Genomic DNA, 18,669 nt, shown 5'->3' with positions numbered 1-18,669 from the left:
GGATGGTAGATATCTTACAGGGTAATTAGATTCAAAAACATAGAGAACCCCTCTAGGCAAAACCTTAAGTTACAAAAAAGATACACAGACAGAAATAGTTATTCTATTCAGCACAATTCTTTTCTCAGCCATTTAAAGAAATCATAATCTAACACATACCTAGCTAGATTACTTACTAAAAGTTCTAAGGCTCCATTCCTGTTCTGTCCCTGGCAAGCGCAGCATACAGACAGACACAGACCCTTTGTTTCTCTCCCTCCTCCCAGCTTTTGAAAGTATCTTGTCTCCTCATTGGTCATTTTGGTCAGGTGCCAGCGAGGTTACCTTTAGCTTCTTAACCCTTTACAGGTGAGAGGAGCTTTCCCCTGGCCAGGAGGGATTTCAAAGGGGTTTACCCTTCCCTTTATATTTATGACAGGAGGCAATGTGCCCCAGTGGACAGGTCTCTGGATTTGGGGTCAGGAGACCTAGCTTCAGAGTAGCAGCCGTGTTAGTCTGTATTCGCAAAAAGAAAAGGAGTACTAGTGGCACCTTAGAGACTAACCAATTTATTTGAGCATAAGATTTCGTGAGTTACAGCTCACTTCATCGGATGCATCTGATGATTGATTGATCGATGATGATTGATGATAGTGATCGATTATCACTACAAAAGGTTTTCTCCCCCCCGCTCTCCTGCTGGTAATAGCTCATCTTAAGTGATCACTCTCCTTACGGTGTGTACGATAACACCCATTTTTTCATGTTCTGTGTGTATATAAATCTCCTCACTGTATTTTCCACTGAATGCATCTGATGAAGTGAGCTGTAGCTCACGAAAGCTTATGCTCAGATAAATTGGTTAGTCTCTAAGGTGCCACTAGTACTCCTTTTCTTTTTGAGACCTAGTTTGTATTTCCAGATCTGTTGTTGATTTGGTGTAAACTTGGGCAACTTGCTGAAACTCTCTGTGCCTCAGGTTCACTGTCTTTAAAATAGGAATAAAAATGTTCACTTGCCTTTGTAAAATGATTTGAGATGAAGGCAACCCTATGAATTATTATAATTACTTTTATTAATACTGATGAGAATAGGGATTTCTCATGTGAATAAGGGTTGCAGGTTTGGTCACATATTAGTTGGTGTTTCATCAATATCTTATATCTGTTTGTGAAAAGATACAAACAGCTCTCTGACATTAATCAGACAGAAGGCTCTATAGAGAAATGAGGCCACCTGCCTACCTCAAGCAAGAAAGATCAACTCAGTATCATATCCATCCTTCAGTCACATGGCTCAGACATCATGCATGACAGGGCACTTCGGCGTATTCATTCTGTGATAATTAGCACCTAGGAGGCTGGTCAGCAGAAAATATTCAGCAGCAGAGGCTCTAAAGGTGAAAAGGAAAGAGAAGTTATATCATTCCTGCCTTTTGCGACTGCTATAAAAAGAACATTGCTACTGACAAGAGTTTAAAATAGGACAGCAGGACCACCAAGGGATGGCTTCTTTATTGGCCAAAGAAGCTGCAACACAATGCTCTTCTCAAGGAAGGAAAATGCTTTGTTCCCCAGACATGCTTCTGATATGCTTTATCTTCACAGCCTCATGGCTTTATTTTCATTTTATACTAGAAGACTTGATTTTTTTTTTCTGGTTTGTCACATAAGATACCAAATTCCATAATTCTCTCAGTTAATCTGGGAAATGTCGACATTTTTTCTGATTTAATAGAATCCTGACTTTTGATTTTGCACAGGCAAAATCCAGCCATTCTCATGGATTTCAATTAAAATGTTATTTCTGTCTTGGGGTTTTAAAATTATACATCAACATGTTTTCAGCATTTAGGATTACACAATATATCTGTATAACCTGCTTTTAACAGGAGAGCAGCATAAATAGGCCAACAGCCCAGTGTGTGCTGTAGCACTGAAAACTAGAAGATCAGTTAGTTAATGTATTAAGGTTCTTAGGATCTGGTGCTATGAAATGCTAAGTGCTTCTTTCAAGGTTAATTGAACGTGCTTGGCACCTCCTGGGATTTAGCCTGTTAGTGAGCTGGTGGGAAGGTACCAAGGTACCTGCCCTCTGGCCCTGATTCTTGGAACTATATGTGTGCTTGATGTTAAGCACATGCCAAGTGCTTTGCTGATCTGGAAGCTCAGGAAGCTCAGAACCATATAGGATCAAGCCCCAGCAGCCTCACTACAGCAGTCCATAACTACTGATTAATGAAGAAAAGGAGTACTTGTGGCACCTTAGAGACTAACCAATTTATTTGAGCATGAGCTTTTGTGAGCTACAGCTCACTTCATCGGATGCATACTGTGGAAACATGCATCCCTAGAATGCAATCCACAAAAGCCAGCATGCTAGGCAGGGAGCTGCCTAACCTAGGCAATGTGAGATGCTGACAAACCCCTCTCCTCTCTCTCTGAGATAGGAACTTAAGTTGGGGCTGCAAGGAGGTGCCTATATATGCATCCGATGAAGTGAGCTGTAGCTCACGAAAGCTTATGCTCAAATAAATTTGTTAGTCTCTAAGGTGCCACAAGTACTCCTTTTCTTTTTGCGAATACAGACTAACACGGCTGTTACTCTGAAACCTGTGATTAATGAAGAGGCTCTCATGTTGAGATTGCAATAGCCTTACTATGTGGAAGGAAAAAGTTCCTCTAAGGATAATCCAGAAAAGAGAGAGGAAATAAGAATGTGAAAAGCAATGTATAAATAGATCAGTGTTTAACGCTCTCTGTTTTTAGTCAGCAAGGCATAAAACACATCTTAGAAAATGGTTATATTCTCCCCTTTTAAATCAAAGCTCCTGTTTTCTGAAAATAAAGAGCTGGATATTTATCAGGGGGTTAATTGACCTTTTTCCTCAGGTGCCACTGTTAATCATTTCTGGTTATCTCAGCATCTATTCCTGTTGTTGCAGACCTTGCTCCTTTTCTTTGTCAGTTTCATGCTATTCTTTGGTGTGAAACTGACATGTGGGGCTTGGAAACAGATAGAATGAGACACCCAGATGCAGCTCTGATTTTCTGGCAGGTAGAAAAGATTTGAGAAATTGAACATTTTCTCTTGTGCCTTCAGCTGAATCATTTTTGTTTCCTATGAGGCAAAGAATGTTTTGCACACACCAAGCATGCGTATACCACCTGATTGGTAGCAGAACTATGACAGATCTTCTGTCAGAATGTGGGAGGAGGGGAACCCCTGCAGGGAGTGCAGACATTCTGTATACCTCACAGCTGAGCATCAGAGGGGCTTCCTCTACCCTGACACATAAGAGAGATTTGACATGAGTTGGGAGAGGTATGCACCTGCAACTTTGTGGATATCACTACTAAATCTCACCTCCCACCATTTGAGTGTACAGTTGTAACACCGACAACCTTTCGGTAGCCGGGATCAAACCTGGGATCTCTGGGAATCAATGCATGAGCTAGAAGACACCAGTCTCTTAGCCAAAACTCTAGCAGGTTAATCAGTCTCTAGCTCAGGGGTGGCTAACCTGTGGCTCTTCAGAGGTTAATACGCGGCTCCTTGTATTGGCACCGACTCCAGGGCTGAAGCTACAGGTGCCAACTTTCCAGTGTGCTGGGGGGGTCCTCACTGCTCAACCCCTGGCTCTGCCACAGGCCCTGCCCCCACTCCACCCCTTCCCGCCCCCTCCGCTGAGCCTGCAGTGCCCTCACTCCTCCCCTCTTCCCCCCAGAGCCTCCTGCATGCCATGAAACAGCTGATCGGGGCGGGATGGGGAGGCGCTGATCAGCAGGGTTGTTGGTGGGGGGAGGCGCTGGGAGCTGGGGGGAGCTCATAGGGGGCTGTTGATGTATTACTGTGGCTCTTTGTCAATGTACATTGGTAAATTCTGGCTCCTTCTCAGGCTCAGGTTGGCCACCCCTGCTCTAGCTGGTCTGGCTGCCTCTAGAGGGAGACAGAGTGCCACACCAAGCAGGCATGGGTTACACAGTGGCAGTGGTGACTGCAGCTGTGAGGCTGGAACAGTGGAGGAACACAGGCGAGTGGAGGAAGATTCCACCCCACTTGACCTCTCTGGAACCACCCTGCACAATCCCAGATTAATTGGGTTTGGCACAGGCATCCAGATTTGACCCCATTCAGCTAACTTCATCCCCAGTGTAATTCCATGGAAGTTAGGGTCACATTAGAGGTTAATTGAGTTCACTAAACTGAAACTATGTAAACAAACCAGAAGCCTGCTGTACAGTGGATCTACATAGAAACAAACATTCATTTTTGCTGAGCAGGAAGTAAACAAAAGTTGGCAAAGTGGGTCCCAAAGTTTAGGGTGTCAAAAGCACTCTTGGTTCAGTCTTTTCCTATTGAAAAGATTGGGCCAAATTCTGCCTTCAATTACATCTGTGCAACCCAGTGCACTCCACTGGGATTGCAGGAGTAAAAAAGGTAGAATCTGGCCCTCTGTCTTCATCTTTAAAGCTCAGCTTTGGACTTCTTATTCATCTATTGCACGATTTCCCTAACTTTTCATAGCATTCCTCCCCAAAGTATTGAACAATGCTTTGGGCCTGGTTCTTCTCTGTCACACCCATGCAAATCAAGAGTAGTTTCATGGAAATCTTAGTGCCTGATTCTCATGTACTCAGAGAAGTTTAAAGGGATATTGTGACATTTTGGGGACCACCTGAGCAGTAAGGGCCGCTGTCACTGCCTGCCCTTACTTAGATACCTTGGTGCTGTTCCGCTTACCCAAGATCTCACCCTGGCTCTCACCAGCCAAGTTACTCCTTGCAGGGTGACACCAACACACTTTCAGTCCTACGCCTTTCCAAATCCATCCTTCCCAAGTTCTTAATTCCCAGACACTTGGACAAATTCCCTCTGGTTCATCACCCCCTCAAGGCATGAACGCAGCCCCCCCACCCCCCCCAGGCACCAGTTTACTTTGGGGCACACACTCCACACAGTTTGCACATGAGAGACCTGTTCGCAGTAAAGATAAAAAAAGGCTTAAGTAATAGAAAAGCCATAGATTCAAAGATGAAGTCGTAAGGGAGAACAAACATATACAGGTGACACAGAAAAGAAACATAAAGATGCATCCCTTTTCTAATACAAGTTATCTATTGCCTTTGAACAGTTTCCCAGCCTACCCCTAGCTGTAATAGAATCCAGTGTTTCATGGACAGCACTTGCCAAGTGACTGTCAGAAAACCTTGGAAAAAGCCTTTTACAAGCAGGCTTGTGTCTACTTTTTTTTCTCTCAGTCCATGATGACTCATGTTTATTCAGAGTGAAGAAATCCCCCCCTTACCTGAGAGCCAGGATGTCTCGACAACTTTCCATTAACTCCATTGTCTTTTCCTGGCTAGACAGTGGGTTGTTGCTTGGAGCTGGTGTCATATAAATCCCTGTCTTGGAAGGTGCCCTCTGGGCTGCGATGTGTAGTTGAAATTGTAGGTGTGGTTATGAGCACAGTTTTCTATATGCATAAATACATAGATTCGTAACCACAGTATGTACACATATCTCAGAATGACGATCAAGTTCAGAACATTCCAGGCTTGCATGAAAGGCCTTACTCAGTATGCTTATAGTACAATAATACAGTCTGCAATCAGTTGGTTCAGCTGCTCATTTGGGGGGTTTAAACCTTCGGCTCTCCCGTTGGGCTGTCTGGACCCTGATAGTTACAGCCATAAATGCACATGAGAAACAGACCCAATGCTGTGCACCAGGGTAAAATGGTGGTAAATGAAAGTAGACTAATGGCCCTCTGTCATCCCCTGATTAGGGATAAGTAAACTGAGCTAATTCCAGCTCGTTTTCTCTAACTTCTAATATGCACCAACTATCTCTGTGGATACTCCCACACTGGGGCGTCATGTCATGGGGCTTTCCATAGGTTGGCTTCTTCTTCAAACGGAACAAATACTGTATGCACTTCTGGTCCAGGGACTGAGAGTTTACCTTTAAGTAAAAATAACTATCTCTTTGAGGGGTAACAAGGCTAGAGTTATGGGGTAGGCAGTCCTTATCCCAACTCTTTAAAATAAGATGCCTTTGATATTGATTCAGCGGTTGTGGGTGAAGCTGGCTCTTATTTTTTCCACACCAGTTCTCTGCTATCTTGAATGTTGTCTTTAGGCCCCAATCCTGCAAAGGTGCAGTTAATGTCAGCAAGGGCTCTTAAACCTGCACAGTCCCTTTGTAGGATCGAGGCCTGAATTTGTACTATGTATCAAACTATGAGGCACCTGCTCAAGAGACAATGCCCCTGCTACTACTCATGTTCAACATTCAAAATAATCCTCCGATCATTTAGTTACATGCAATGAAGAACAAATTGATTCCAATCTTCTTTCTTATTTGCTTGCTTATGCTCAGGTGGCTTCCATTTATGTCCCAGGGAATAATTCACTCAGAAATTGAGCTCTACCCTGAAGGTAAGGGTTATTGTTACACTATGGAGATGAAATAAATAATTTGTATGGTTTGCTTAGAATCTTTGAGCTGAATTTATACTTAAAATTTAACCGTAACCCTTTTGCAGCTTCCCCAGTTCCATTTCCCAGGCAAGTTTTTATATATGTGTGTGTTTATATATTATATTATATTTATTAGGAGGTGAGAGAGGGACGATTTGCTTATGCAGGAGCCCAAGGGTTAATATCATGCTATCTTTCCCTCCACCTTTTCTTAATGTAACCAGCCAGGTCTATTATTAACTGCACTTCATATTTTATTTTTGGCAGAACTGCAAATAAATCGTCAACTGAAAATGCAAGATGAAGCAAATGGTAAATCCTGAGCTGCTTTCTGTATTCTAATCAAGAGTGTCTCTGTTTCAGAACTACCTGCCTTGCACATTTTTTGCCTATTTATTTGCTTTTAAAATTTTAATTACAATACACAATTTGACTAAGCCATGAACTCTTCATTTTGATTTAAATGATAAATCACTTGAACGGTGCTATTTGCAAATTCTTTTCCTTATTTTATCATTTTTCATGCCAATAATTTTGAGGTCTTTCACTGGTTATCTGGGCATTTATAATTTTCCTGGTAATTAATGATGATCCTTCTTAATTTTACTTTCTTTAGTTAATCTTTCCATCATGGCTCTGTGGCTTTTGTCACCCAAGGTCATGTATAATTAGCTCTTTCTATTAGTTCTCCATTTTCCAATTCTACCTGCAATTTCTTGTTTGTCCAGATTGACTTTTCTGTCCTGATACAATTACGTTACATATATCTGAATAAAACACAACTTTCCCCCCTGGCTGTAAGGAATACTTTATGCTGCAGCTTGAGAAACAATTTAGAAGATGTCAGGAGAAAGTTTTAAAATGTGTTCATAATTCATGGTAGCAATCAAGATATCCACTGAGACTCAACTACCTCTTTTCAAGTGGTGTCCCTAAGGCAAATCGTTAATTATAAAATTTGTATCTATTATACAAATTATATTCAAATCCACATTTTACTTGTATAAATTTTATTTTGAATAACAACTACTTTTGCCTTAATCCTTTTTTTGCCTTTCTCAGAAATAATATTTTCTATGCAGTTACCAGGCTCTGTACTGGGGTTTCCTCGTTAATACTGCCATAGTTCCACCAAACCAGTTCCTAGGCTTTAGTCAATTTTAGAAGGAACTCTGTCTAGTCCTTCCTGCGTCCACAGAACTGGATACTACATTGTATCAATTCAGCCAAGTGTGTCTGACTGTGCAGTAAAATCACTGCATATAGCAATGGCCACTTACATCTAGAAGAATGATGGGGAGTGGGGCTCTAAGCTCATGATGCATTCAGTTCACTTATTTTCAGTGGACATCACAGGCTTGGGTCTGCAAAGAGCACTCTGAGTTTAGCATTTTGACCCTGATCCAGAACCAGAATGAAGCACCATCTTGCTGACTGGTAGAGCTGGTTGATAAAAATCTAAGTACCTTTTTTTTTTTCTGTTGAAACGGAAATGTTTTCTGGATACCTATCGGCTTTGATGCAAACCTCCTCAGTTCTAGGCTATATGAGAAATGAGCCAATCCTAGAATGCCACTAGTCCAGTGGTTAGAGTACTTACCTGTGGCTTGGAAGGCCCAGGTTTAAGTTCCTGATTCAGAGCAGGGACTTGAACCTGGACTCCAACATCCCAAGTGAGACTGGGCTATAGAGTCAGTCTCTCTCTGTTCTATTGGATGCTCAATTATTTATACACAATGGAACAGCTCCAACAGGAAATATTGAGAGAGAAACTGACTGATTTTATAGCCCATCCCAGTGGTTAGGGCACTTGGTTCCAGGTGGGGATTAGAAATTCTTGAGATCCTTATCTCATACATACACGTCACTGTATCATTCTCCTTGTCTGTCTTTATTACTGTCTTCTCCACTGCCACACACTCCTTTTACTTCTGCATCTCTTCTTATACCAAACAACAAATCACATTTCAAAACTTTTAGGAGTTCAGTGCAAGCAAGATGGGTGCAAACCAAGACCCCCAGCATGCCTCCGGGAAAATTCACACCTGGTTGAGATTAGCATTTGGACTTCAGTGATGGCCCCATACTGCATAACAGTCCAAATTTAAACCTGAATCCAAATATCCCTATCTTTCAAGAGTTTCAACTCAGGAGGCATAGCTGAACTTCACTGCTTGGGCCCATTTCTACTTGTAAAGGGTTCTGTCCGTCTCCCCTGCGTTTCCCAAAGCTAGGCAGAATGTCCAGACTTGAGAGCACTTATAATGATACTCCGGGACTGCACTGCCTGCCTTAAGGACATAAATTGAGGATCATAACTGCCCCTCATCCCCTCCTGCCCCCCAAACTCCCAAACCCAAGCACAACACTCCCACATCACTTAAGTAGATTTTAGGAGAAAGTTCTTACTAACATCATACTAACATGATGAACAGTCTTTAGAATGTAGGAGGAAAGACTTTTGGGACACTATAATTGAGGCAACATAGAAATCTAGGCAAAAAAATATTTTTTTAGCACATTTAAAATTTAGCACTGCAGTGTCTTTCCACAGAATTTTGGAACTCAGAATTTGAACTGAGGTACAACATGCTGCATTTTATATCTTGTCAATAATGTTCTTTATTTGTTATGTTATCTGTTCAGTGATGAGACTCCAGTGTTGGAGTTTGTAGTCCTTCAGAAACCCCCTTTTCACCTCTTTAATGCTTCTACCTTCAGTATTTTTGGGGTAATCCTTCCTCCAATGGAGGTGAATGTATCTCCTGCCGCCTGTAAATGTGGTTCCTTTTCTAGGAAAGTGGGTCTCTAGAAATTGACATGAGGGGGGAAATTTTCAAAGTCACGAAGGGGAGTTAGTTAGCTGCCCAACTCCCATTGCCTTTCAATGGGAAATGAGTCTTTAGCTTCCCCCGTGTGTTTGAAAATCTCCCATGAGGTCCTTATTCCCCACAGAAACTTGCTATCTCATTTTCAGTGGGAACCCAGCCCTTACCGGCACGGAAAACAGGAGATCACACTGCCTATCCCAACTCCTCCCCGAGGAAGCAGTAGAACCATGGCCCAAGAAAAAGCATTTCTGTCTGATTCCTGAGTCTTGACTCATGTGGGAATTAACAAACCCAAGGCTTTTTATTAATAAAACTGCAGTATATACTGTGGCATTTATCTACAACAAGTCTGTGGGCTAGGATTTTATTTTTTTTTCTCCAAACTGTTTTGCTTTCTCCAAAATGAATTAAAGTCACTAGGTGGAACCTGTTGCACACACAGGGAAAAACACCACAATAAAAGTAATGGCTGAGAGCTCATGGTTCCTGCTTCTCAGATGTAGAAGCACAATTTCTTTTTGTGAACTGATCTTCTTAATGAGATTTGTATTAAGCCGATTGCAGATATTTATGTAACATGTATGCAGTGTATTGCAGAAGAAATGGCATTAAAGTATACAGAGATCAGGGATGCCTTATATCAGTGGTTCACAAACTTTTGTTGGACCTTTCCTTTGACACAGAGATCCACTCACAAATGATCTCAATCCCACACTTTTCCTCTGGCAACTAGCGTGCTTGGTTACATGACACACTAATATTTGGGCAGGGATAAGGAGACAAGATGAGGATAATGTTGACTTAATTCAAATATTTGTAAAGGTTTTGAAATGTTGTGATACTTTTTGTTCCTATGGAATTTATGGGAAGCAGCCAGGAGGATTGTGACCCAAATCCTGCAGGAAAGGATCCCCCCGCATCCATCACAGATGCTTCAGGTGGGAAATTGCCAGAAATCTCAAGAGAGCAGCCAGTTCTCATGAGATTTCCAGCCTAACTTTTCAGACTTGAGGAGCGGCCAAGATAAGCATCTGAGCTGTTGGATCCTTATCCAAGCTGAACCTGAATTTCCAACATTATTTTGCAATTCAGCCAGCATGTCTCTGAATACCATTGCTTCTCAGGTGCACAATAGTTACAGTCCCCTGGACTTGGTCATGCATGATTTGCAGTAGGCAGCTTCCCAGCCACATAGCAGTTACTCTGATAAAAGTGTTTCCATTTTATTTTTACTCTGCAGAAGAAGATTGGAAGATTACTGTAGTCACTGGGGGCTTCCAAACAGCTGGCACAACAGCAACAGTGTCCTTTTACGCTTATGGAGAAAACAAGTCGTCTGGTCCTATTATTCTGGGATCTGGGAAGCACCAGCTGTTTAATCCCAACAGCGCAGATACATTCAAGGTACAGTACTGTTTTATATAAACATTGGAGAATTTACTTACAAGACATATTTAAAATGGGTTTACTCAACAGCGGATAATATTAATAAAGAGGACTCAAGCAACATGTACATAAACTGGTTTTGTTTTTGTTTTGCTGAATTGTTCATGGATGCTGCATGAAAATTCCCTGGCAGAATGGTGGCATCGTATATTTATGGGGATAGTCAAGTCAGCATATGCAGGGAAAAGCACATCAAGCAGAAGATTCTTGGAACTTGCTTCCTGTAGCTCTAGAATCTAGCTTCCTGTGGCTAAAATTCTAATTTTAAATTGGCAGCGTTCATGTGCAAGGCAGAAAATCATTTCCTTTCCTTGGATGTCATATTAGTAAGGTAGGGCTAGATTATGGCTTGTGCTGTACAGGCTTTAAGGGGAGTAAGAGTTGCTCTCCCCACCTTATACCCAGTACTCCTACATGAGCTACCCGGACCTTGGGTCACAGAAGTAATCACCTGTATGCCTTCCTAGTCTCTCCTTGGAGTTGGCGGTCAGGGAGGAGTGGGGAATGGGCAGAGCTTAGTGCCAAGCCCCCAGGTGAGCCAGAGTGGTGTGTGTGCTAATTTGCTGCTGGTAAAAGCCAGCAGGCATTGACTACACCCCAGGAGCAATGAGGAAGGAAGGGAAGGAATTGTGACTCTGAGGGTGTCTCAGGGACACACTGCTTCCACAGGGCCTCTCTTTGGGGTGGTGCAGTTACACAGGAGCCCATATCAGGGTTGTGCCTAACATCACCTAGTCCACAGTATGTTACTTAGGTCAACGTAGGATAAAGCACAGGAAGCAGGTGATGGAGAATCACTACCAGTCACATGGCAAAAGGAGGTGGTTTCTTTGTGAATTATATCTTGTGCTTTCCAGTTTGAAGTGCAAAATTAACTAATGCAGATTCTCCCAGTGGAGGGTTGCACACAGGGCCTGATCCTCCTCTCACTTACACTGATGTAAATCAGTAATAACACCACTGAAGTCAGCGCAGTTACAGTAATGTAAAACTGGTGTCAGTGAGGTCAGAATCAGGCTTTGAGTGAACATTATGGATGATATTCATGTCTGTCTGAAGGCAAAATTTAACCCTTCATGTACCTGTCACTCAGGACAAGTGAACAGGTTCAGTTAAATTAAAATATCATCTTGAATATTTACCCATCCTTTAAATTAAACCTTTCTGAAGTTTTGTAAGTTTGGTTAATGCCATTTGCTAACAGCTTGTTACCTGCCTACTCAGTCTGTTGGAGGGTAGTGACCAGCTCATTAACCTATTTTCCTCCTCCTAGTAAGGAATGCAGTGCTGCTCCCGCTAGGTGGATCATCCTGTTCCTCCATGCAGTGCAGCAAGACCTGGTACCTGGACCACGAGGCCTGCTGGTCTGTTCTCAGCAGGACCAGATTCCCAGTTAAACAAAGGGTATAAAAATTACGCCCATTTTAGGATCCAAGTGGTGTACAGGGAGGTTTGTGTAAGTGAGAAATCAGGCCTTTTAAACTTTAGTGACCCTTGGGGAAGCTTCTGCCTGATGTACAACCCAGAATTCACAAAAAACAGCAAAACCTGCAGGCTGGCCAGATCCATCCCACCTTCTCATGAGAACCGCTCTTCTCAAGTTCAGCTGCTACTGACAAAAAATGGTGATGATAATCAGAGAGCAGATAAATGTAAGCAGCATCCCTTTCCCTAAACTGATTTCTTTTGTAATTTTAAACGATGGATTTAATAAACTCATTGATTTATTTTTAATAATCTACAAGACAGAAAACCATTCTCTCCAAAAATGTATTCGTATTTTTCAGTATTGCAAGGCATCCACCTATCGTGCCTTATTCTAAGAACATTCTATAATAATTTAGTGTCAGTTGTTAATAGCACAAAAAGCTGTGGAGTTGTTGGAAAGTAGGATGTTACCTACTGCTATTTTTTACACATAGGTTGTTTCATCCATTAAATATCTTTAAGGGAATCCTAACCCCACTATAGTAAGTGACAAAACTCCTGTTGATTCCTGTGGGGCCAGGATTTCATCCCTCATTTAGAATCTACTACATGTGGTCTCTGAAGGCCATTTAACTTGCATCTGAACTTATATAGCATTAATATCTGTTTTGGGGTTGTAGTGGGGCTTTTGTTTTTGTTTTTTGTTTTTATAAACCATGTTACTGATTTTTACAGAAAACCATAAGAATGTATCATTAAACTTAATGGAAAAAACACAATACACACATGTCCTGCAGAAGGACAATAAAATATCATCTGTTTTCTAATGTACCTTAGTCACAGTTGCTGCAACAAGGTGTGGCAGGGAAATTGGCCATAAGTCCCACAAAAAGAGAATGAGATGAAATAAAAAAGCTGAGCCAGACTATGAAATAGAAAAGAACAAGCCCCACAATAATCAAGATTATAATTATAAGCTCACAGATAGTAACGTTAACTTCATATACACTAGTGCAGTTTGTGGAGTATCTGAACATTCTCTCTAAAGCCAACACAGCAAGTATTCAAGAACATCAAAGAAAGCAAACATGGGGGGAAAAAGGGGAGTGAAGTCCAAAGGTAACTAAAATCAAAATCTTTTCTGAGAAATCTGTAACCAAGACTTTATTGATTTATATGAGGCCTAATTACATGGGCTTTACACAGTGGGCCAGCTCCACTTATTTCTGATTTACACTGGTGTAAGTGAGTAGAGCAGTTCATGAATATTTTTGAGATTTTGAGTTTTTGTCCTGATTCAAGATAGGAGGAAATTTTGAACTCTCGAAAATATTCACGAGATGGGGAAAATATTTCCTGCCCAGCTCTATATAAGAGATCAAAATCAGGTTGTGGGTGTGTATTTCACTTTACAGGTGTAAAGTATGGCAAGGATCTTTCCCTAACATATTAAAAATGTAATTGCAGCAGAAGAAATTTGATGGAGATAGTTTATTGTCTTGTGATGGGGAACATCCTTGTTTCTGGCTGGAGTCTAAGGTTCTGGGCTCACAAAGTAGCTGTTTACAGGCTGCACCACATTGGAAGTAGCTGTCTAGTGCTTTTCTTTCCAAGCATAGGCCGATGGGAAGATTTACTGTTGCAATATCTGCCCTACCTGGTATGCTTTATTCTACAAGAATAGGTTTTCCCTGAGTGGTTCTGATAATTTCCCCATGGGCTGAAAGAGGCTATACTACTTCTTGGGGGTGGTTTTCTGCCGTTCGCATTATTCATGCATGATTTTCAGTGAATGATTATGCTGTGGAGAATCACATTTTTCTCTAATAAAGAATGTTGCTTTGCCAAGGGCTTACAGCTTGTTTCAAAATTTTAATCTGGTTTCCCCTGTTCACTTCTGCTGCCTCCACAGTATCCAAACTGTTTTCCAAAATACTGATCCTGGCAATGTCTTGAGCAACTAAACTTTTATTGTATTGTAAATTATATTTAAGAGCTACCCTATGATACATAATGATGCTTCCTCATATTCTGCTTGAAAAAATCCTCTGTGTGATTTCTTTTACTGTTTGGTTATGGCACTCTATCTCCTTCCCCCTTCCAAAGAGAAATGGCCAGAGGAACGTTAGCTATTACCTTTGTTACAAGTTAGCTATAATCTCCCAGGCTTCATTAGTTCACTGTGGAATGAGCACACAGACTTAGAGACAGATTCTTCCACCCTTAGCAACGTTGACTTCAGTGGGGCAGCACTGTTTTACACCAGCTGAGATTCTAGTCCAATAGGTCTGCTCGCAGAGTAAGGCACCCCTAAATGTTACTAACCGTGGCAGAATCTGGCTGTTGCTTACTAAGGGTTTCCCCAGGCCTCTTCTGTCAGAATATTAGATGGCAAGCTCTTTGGGGCAGCATTAGCCTTTATGGTGCTGGGCACATCATTAAAATAATAATTAAGAGAAAGATTAATATGAATAAGAATGCATGAACTTTGGTGACTTAAAATCTGTGGTTTTGTATTTCACAGTTAGGGACTCTGTTTATAACAAGGCCACCTGAATCCCCATATCACAAAACCTCAAAATTTGGGGGGAGAACTGAGAAATCTGGATCAAATCCTGATCTGAATTTTGTGGCATGGGCCCCCTCTCTAACTGACAGCACTGCATCTCTCTCCATTTGCAGTAGTTAGAGTCCTTTGATTTTCTCTGAAGAGCCTGTTTGAAACACTGTCACAGTCTATTGTGGCAAAGTGCCTGATTTTAGAAACAAGCACAAATCTGTTGTGGGGCCTTTCCCAATACTTGCAAAGACTCTTGATCATAAAACTTAATGAATATATTGTTAGTATGACGGTATTGTAGCAAAGTATTAAAATTTGTCTGTTCCCTTTCAATTATTAGTGATTTATTGGTAAATGATATTATTCTTTCCATAAAGTGCACATTGTATTTTATTGCACTGCACACTGAATTTATAGTGCTCTGTTTATTTGTTAATTTTTCATTTTGGTTGCATTCTGTTTAAGTAACTGTATATTCCTATGGGGATGATTCAAAAGAGAAAAGACTCAATCAGCTATTAGTAGATCAGATCTAAGGATATGTCTGCATTGGGAAAAAGGATTAGAAATAGCAGTGAAAACATGGCACGCTGGCTTTTAACTAAGGTTAGCAGCTTGAGTTAACCCTCTGGTTCTCTAACCAGCTAGCTGAGTATTCCTCCAGAATGGGGCAACCCCCAAAACGATATCAATCCAATATACCAGCTCTATGCCACATACTTCCAAGCACTCAGGGACAGCAGATAGGACATGACTTGAGCAGTTCTGTGCTCCGGCTTTCCCTGGTTGCCAAAATGACATTTTAGGTCCCAGGACAGTTGGATACAACTTAGGGCATCCCTGAGGCTCTAACAAGTATAGCCAGCTGAACTATGTCCCCAGCCAAGATCAGGGGATGTAAAGGTGGCATAAAGCTATCTCCTCTAGTTCATGGCTTCATAAATTCCAAGGCTGGAAGGGGTGATTGTGATCATCTAGTCTGACCACCTGTATAACACAGGCCATAGAACTTCCCTGAAAAAATGCCTAAAGCAGATCTTTTAGAAAAACATCCAGTCTTGATTTCAAAATGGCCAGTGATGGAGAATCCACCACAACCCTTGGTAAATTGTTCTGATGGTTAATTGCCCACTCTGTTAAAAATTATGCCTTATTTACCTAACTGTGTCTAGCCTCAATTTCCAGCCATTGGATCGTGTTATACTGTTCTCTGGACTGAAGAGCCCATTTTCAAATATTTGTTCCCCAAGTAGATTCTTATTGACTGTAATCAAGTCACTCCCTAACTTTCTCTTTGTTAAACTAAATAGATTGAGCTTCTTGAGTCTCTCACTATTATGCATGGTTTCTAATCCTCTAATCATCCTTCTGGTTCTGCTCTGCACCCTCTCCAATTTATCAACATCATTCTTGAATTGTGGACACCAGAACAGGGCACAGTATTCCAGCTGCAGTGACACCACGGCCAAATACAGAGGTAAAATAACCTCTTTCCTTCTACTCAAGAGTCTCCTGTGTCGCATTAGCCCTTTTGGCCACAAAGTCACGTGTAGCTGATTATCCACCATGATCCCCAACTCTTTTTCAGAGTCACTTCTTCCCAGGATAGACTACCCCATACTGTAAATATAGCCTACATTCTTTTTTCCTAATGTATACATTTACATTTAGCCATATTAAAACGCATCTTATTTGCCTGCGCCCAGCTTACCAAGTGATCCATATTGCTTTGTATCAGTGACCTCTCTTCATTATTTACCACTCCCCCAATTTTTGTGTCATCCACAGACTTTATCAGTGATAATTTTATATTTTATTCCAGATCATTGATAAAAATGTTAACAAGCCAGGGGCCAAAAACTGATCCTTGTGGGACCCCACTAGAAACATACCTGCTCAATGGTGTTTCCCCATTTACAATGACATTTTGAGACAGTTAGCCAGCTTTCAATCCATTTGGTGTGTGCCATGTTAATTTTATATTGTTTGAGTTTTTTAACCAAAAGTTCCAAGTTAAATGTCTTTTAGAAATATAAGTATAATACCTCAACACTATTACCTTTATAGCCAAACTTGTAATCTAATTTTAAAAAAACATATCAAGTAAGTTTGACAGGATCTATTTTCCATAAACCCATGATGATTGGCATTAATTATATTACCTTCCTTTAATTCTTTATTAACTGAATCCCATATCAGCTGCTCCATTATCTTGCCCAGGATTGATATCACACTCACAGGTCTATAACTACCAGGTCATTCCATTTACCCTTTTTAAATATTGGCACAACATTAGCTTTCTTCCACTATTCTGGAACTTCTCCAGTGTTCCAAGACTTAATAAAAAACAACATGAATAGTCCAGTGAGCTCCTCAGATAGCTTTTTTAAAACTCAAGGATGTCCTGATTTAAAAATGTCTATCTTTAGTAGCTTCCATTTAACATCTTCCTGAGATACTAGTGGAATGGAAAGAGTGTTATCATATATGATATGATTATATCATCTGTTCTTTTTCCAAACACAGAACAGAAATATTTAATTAACATTTCTATTTTTTCTATATTATTATGGATAATCCTATCCTTTTATCTAGTAATGGACCAATACCATTGCTAGGTTTCTTTTTGTTCCTAATATACTTAAAACCTCCTCCTTATTGTCCTGAACTCTGCTGGCCTTAGATTTCTCCTTGCTTCCCTTATCTATTCTCTACAATTCCAAACTTCTGATTTATATTCATTACAATCTAATTCCTTTTCCTTCCATTTGTTATATATTATTATTTATATTTTTTATAGCTTCCTTCATGTCCCCTCTACACAATTTTTAAAAATCAATTTGGCCTTCTTTCTAGATTGTAGGACAGTGGCTTTTTGGGCATCTAGGAAAGTGTTCTTAAACAATTGCCAATTATCATTTACATTTTTCTGATGAAATTCTTGCTCCCAGCTGATTTGGCTCCTAATTGTTTTCAGCTTTATGAAATTGACCCTTTTACATCACCAACTATATACGTCACTGGGCTGGACTTTATACTGTTTGCACATTATAAATGTGATCAAGCCATGATCACTCGTACTTAAGCTACCATTAATTCTTAGTTCTGTGATCTGTTCCTCTTTATGTGTAAAGACAAGCTCTAATAAAGAATTCTCCCATGTTGGATGCAACATTTTTTGATAGGAAATTATCATCTATAATATTTAGAAATTCCAAGGATGTTTTAGTACTGGCAGCATGATACCTTCAGCATATGACACTCATATTGAAGTGCCCTGTGATCACACCACTTTTTTTCCCTACACATTACAGATAGGTGAATAAAAAGCCAGTCGTTCTGTTTCCTAGTGTCATTTGGTGGTTTATAGCATGCAACAGGGTAGCTGACCCATTCAATGAAACTGGATTCAGCTCTCCTGTTCCAGTCCAGGAGCTCCCAGTTGGGTCAATTAAGAGGGCAGAGCAACACCTCAGGGTTATAAGAGACCTGGTGAGAAAGAGACGTAAGGAGTCAGAGCAGACTGAGTCAGACAGGAGAAGGGCAGAAGAAGAGAACTTCCAGAGATGGAAGGTTTTTCCTGGGAGAGGTCTGAAGGCAAGAGGAGCAGCAGAGGGTGATGCTTGCTGACTCTAAGCTGGAGAGCAGGAGTCAAGGGCCAGAGAGGGTTGAAGGAAGGAGGAGCAGCAGTGGGACTTAACCACTGGTGCCTCCTTACATGGAGTTACTGGGGACCCAAGAGGGAAACTGAGGCAAGTGGCCAATGGTAAATGGGACAAAATACAACATGGTTTTACAAAAGGTAGATCGTGCCAAACCAACCTGATCTCCTTCTTTGAGAAAGTAACAGATTTTTTAGACAAAGGAAACGCAGTGGATCTAATTTACCTAGATTTTAGTAAGGCATTTGATACCGTGCCACATGGGGAATTATTAGTTAAAT

The 18,669-nt window shown here is 40.9% G+C and overlaps 1 protein-coding gene across 1 annotated transcript in view; it reads left to right on the top strand.

Moving 5' to 3' along the window:
* Positions 1–18,669, top strand: part of RP1 (RP1 axonemal microtubule associated) — a gene marked incomplete at its 5' end in the record, with an annotated part of 312,243 nt that overhangs the window by 98,076 nt on the left and 195,498 nt on the right. Inside the window, 3 exons of the mRNA XM_084619857.1 lie at positions 6,361–6,419; positions 6,729–6,773; positions 10,533–10,696. Coding sequence (XP_084475983.1) covers positions 6,361–6,419; positions 6,729–6,773; positions 10,533–10,696 — 268 coding nt within the window. The remainder of the gene's footprint in view (positions 1–6,360; positions 6,420–6,728; positions 6,774–10,532; positions 10,697–18,669) is intronic.

Source organism: Lepidochelys olivacea (assembly GCF_965140295.1).
Source record: "Lepidochelys olivacea isolate rLepOli2 genome assembly, chromosome: 2".
Taxonomy (NCBI): domain Eukaryota; kingdom Metazoa; phylum Chordata; order Testudines; family Cheloniidae; genus Lepidochelys; species Lepidochelys olivacea.
Note: the sequence above shows the minus strand (reverse complement) of the source record. Positions and strands in the feature narration are given on the sequence as shown.